A 3,640-nucleotide genomic window follows, 5' to 3' on the forward strand; every position below is an offset into this window, starting at 1 on the left:
AGGAAAAATTTCTTTACTGAAAGAGTGGTTAAACATTGGAACAGGCTGCCCAGGGAAGTGGTTGAGTCCCCATCCCTGGAAGTATTTAAAAGACGTGTAGATGAGGCGCTTAGGGACATGGTTTAGTGGGCATGGTGGTGTTGGGTTGACGGTTGGACTTGATGATCTTGGAGGTCTTTTCCAACCTTAATGATTCTATGAAACCACTTGCATTTCCCCCCTATTTTTAAGGTCGCTCATTATAATAGATGCTAGTGGTCCTTACTCATTAACTAGTTTTAATCAAATACCATTAATGAAAACCAATTAAAATGGAAAAACAAACCACAGTTACCTAGTTTCTTTGGGGCACTTGGAGGGACAACAAATCTGCTTGCCGTTAAGCAGGTACTTGTGAAGAGACAAGAATTGATCTAGACTAACACCAACTCCAGACTTCTCTGCCTCTCCCAGGGGGACTTACTAAGGTTTTAGACAAATTTATTCTGAATCAGATTCTTCCAATGACTTGTCTAGCCTAATTTCTGAAGGCAAATACTGACAGAATGTACAAAAAAGTTTGGTGAATCCAAAGAGTTTCGCAGGTGTACCAATAAAACAGGAAGCCAGTAACGTGAAACCTGACTTACACCTACTCTGCAGAAATTCAGCATGTTAAATGTCATTAATTCCATCATTCACAGCCAGCTTACTGCCCTCAGCTAAGCCAAAATCAGAGGGATTTTTTAGCGTGCCTCACTAGAGAAAGCAAGTTCAGTTCTTCAAAATGTTTTTTTTTTTTGTGGCTGACAGTAGATGGTCTCTAGCAGTTCTGTAGCTCAGCCAAGTGGAGCAGATAAACTCACACAGAAAATATTCCACAACCACTCAGAGTGGCATTTTGAGTCTATTCCAATTCTATTAACTTCTAGGTATCTTTGAGGATAACAGATCTGGATGCATTTCACTCCTCCCGACTAAACTGAAGTAACCTTATTTACTTGATAATCTAACACACAAGAATGTCACAAATAAAAAGCAAAATCAAAACCCCACAAGCAAATATGCAGTTGCTCTCCTAAATCCTCTTCCCAGTGCTAAGGATAAATTCTAAGCACCAGTTTGCTTAACATTAGCATAAGAGTTTTGGGTTTGTTATCTGGCAGATGGAAAACGTTGTTTGTTTTTAATTAACTACATTAATGCTATCAAAGTTATTAACACTACATGCCAACAGCCTTCAACATCTAAATGAGAGATACTTATTCAGCTAACAAAACAGTTAAACCAGTACAGTTGGCAGAAGTTTGGCACATAAAGTATCATAATCAAAATCATAATCAAATCACACTTCCACTTCTACACTATAGAAGGACTTCTGACTATGCTGCAAGCACAAGATATTATTTCTAGTTCCTACCTATCATTTCAAAATTTGTTCAAGGTAACACCATATTGCAGCATTTCATTATTCCTTTGCGCACTGACTGAATTCATCATTTTCAGGTTTCACTGAAGTTACTGCTCCAATTAACCAGAAAAATATCCCCTTCAAGAGAAACTAAGCTATCACCAAGTCTACTAGCCAACCTTGTATTGCTGTAACATTTTTTGTTTGTTTCTGAACATAAGATTGTACTGATTTAATCAGTAATATGAGTAAAAAATTTTAAGTTTACACAGGTTCCAGGGATGACTAGACAGCTTCAAGAAGAAAACATAAAGGACAATTACATGTAGAAATAATATACTTGCTCAAGAACTTGTTGACCTAAAAATTGTGGGAAGCTTGAAGAGTAGCCTAGATAAGTATCACTACACATTTTTGTATTTACTTATACTTTTCTTTCAATGCCTGGTTGCAGTTAGAGACAGGGTACTTCGTTAGACAGCCTTCTGGTCAAACTGAGCGTAACTGCTCTCTTCTTAAGAGGGTGGGTACTAAAATGGTTATTTTGAATCAAACATTAAACTCTTCAGAATCAACAGATAACAGGTTTGTACAAAGAACTAACATTTTATCTGGCCAGCTGATCTATTTGTACACGTTTTTAGTCTCAAAGGTCCATTCATCTGATCAATGCTACAATTCTGAAATGCCTTGGTTCTATGCTGAAGAATTGGGAGCAAGTTATATCATTTGCCTTCTTGAGAAAACTCTTGTGCATCTCCCTTTTGTTGGAATGAATATAGCTATTTGGGCCATGATTGGTCACTTTAATACTAAGCTGCTGCCAGAAACGGCATCCCACCTTGCTCTGACTTTCCCTAAGCAACTCATTCCTTATGGCCTCTCTTGTACAGCTTCATGATAGCTAGGTCAGAAATCCATTTAATTTAAGAGTAACTCAAATAAGAGGAGAGTCAGTCTAAATGTAAAAGCTGTCTTTCCATTCACTGATTCCTAGTACACATTCCTTTGTGTAACGTGCACATGCTGACCACCCAAAATCACTATTTTCAGACACTAATTTAAGAAAGCGGCAAGCAAATAAGGCAGTTTTGAACACGTTTATTTATACTTAACTACATTGTTTCATGCCCCTGCAAATAAAGTTTTAAAACATTTAAGTATAGTTACAGCACAATTGTTAATGAACACTTAGAGTTCTAACTAGTTTCAGTGACATACAGAAGTAATCCAAAGCTTTATTTCTGGCGTGATTATTTGTAGGCAGGCTTATCTCTGAAACCCAACAAACAAATAGAGCTACTATCAAATAGAGCTTTTACAACACTTCTAAAATTAAACAAAGGAATATGACAGTTTCCTTTTCTTTTACTTCCTGACATCTGGCTTTTTCCTATTGTTTTCAAAAGCTACCAGTATCCTGCGTTAGGCACATACAACCAATTGTATGAACTTACTCTGTGAAGAGTCACTGTGTGTTGTTCCCATATAGCTGTTTCTTCCATTGTTGTGCTCTAAGGAGAAAAAACCCAAAGATTAGACTTCACTGTCAATAGCTGTACTAAACGACTGTATAATAGCACAAACAGAAACTTACACTCAAAAGTAACATTAATATTCATATTGAATAGCTACAGAGAAGTAGGGCTGGCTCATTTGTTACACATTTCCTGTCTTTATATGTCACATCTGAACTTCCCGTGCTCCTAGGGAAGGGGGGCAGGGGGAAGAATAGGCAAAATAGGTTTCTAAATCATTATATATTTCAGAACTTGAAGTTACAAAGAAGTTTAAAGGGAAGGACTACAAGAAGCATTTGTGATGTAGGCTCTCTTGGTTGCTCATTAAGTGTACAGTAAAGGAAGCTAGTCCAAGGCCCACTTTCAGTTTTCCACTGTGAGCAGTTGTATTTATATTCTAACTTACATACTTCATAGTTATGTGAACATTCTCCTTTTGCTTGTTCTAACTATATACAGATTACCACTAATTCATGAACACCCAGCTATAGATTACAGTACCTGTGCTACTATGTATTATGCATACAGGTCACATTTAACAGACTCCACAGTTTAGTGTAGGCTAATTTCTTTGGTGAACAATAACACTGCAGAAATAAACAAGGTCCTCTCTAAGGGAACTAGATTAAACAGTAATATTATGACAATATTTACATATCTGCATTTCTGCTTAAAAGAGCAGACACATGCACTACTTAATGTGCCACGACAAGCAAACATTCAGAAAAGG

The 3,640-nt window shown here is 37.0% G+C and overlaps 1 protein-coding gene across 4 annotated transcripts in view; it reads right to left on the reverse strand.

Annotated features, from left to right (window-relative positions):
* The window catches only part of TJP1 (tight junction protein 1), a 50,435-nt gene extending 47,521 nt beyond the window's left edge, over positions 1–2,914 (reverse strand). For all 4 annotated transcript variants that reach the window (XM_009321568.1, XM_009321567.1, XM_009321566.1 and 1 more), the window contains exon 1: positions 2,848–2,914. In XM_009321568.1, the coding sequence (XP_009319843.1) occupies positions 2,848–2,895 (48 nt within the window). In that variant the 5' untranslated portion in view covers positions 2,896–2,914. The remainder of the gene's footprint in view (positions 1–2,847) is intronic.
* Positions 2,915–3,640: the final 726 nt, after the last annotated feature.

Source organism: Pygoscelis adeliae, unplaced genomic scaffold, assembly GCF_000699105.1.
Source record: "Pygoscelis adeliae isolate BGI_AS28 unplaced genomic scaffold, ASM69910v1 Scaffold183, whole genome shotgun sequence".
Taxonomy (NCBI): domain Eukaryota; kingdom Metazoa; phylum Chordata; class Aves; order Sphenisciformes; family Spheniscidae; genus Pygoscelis; species Pygoscelis adeliae.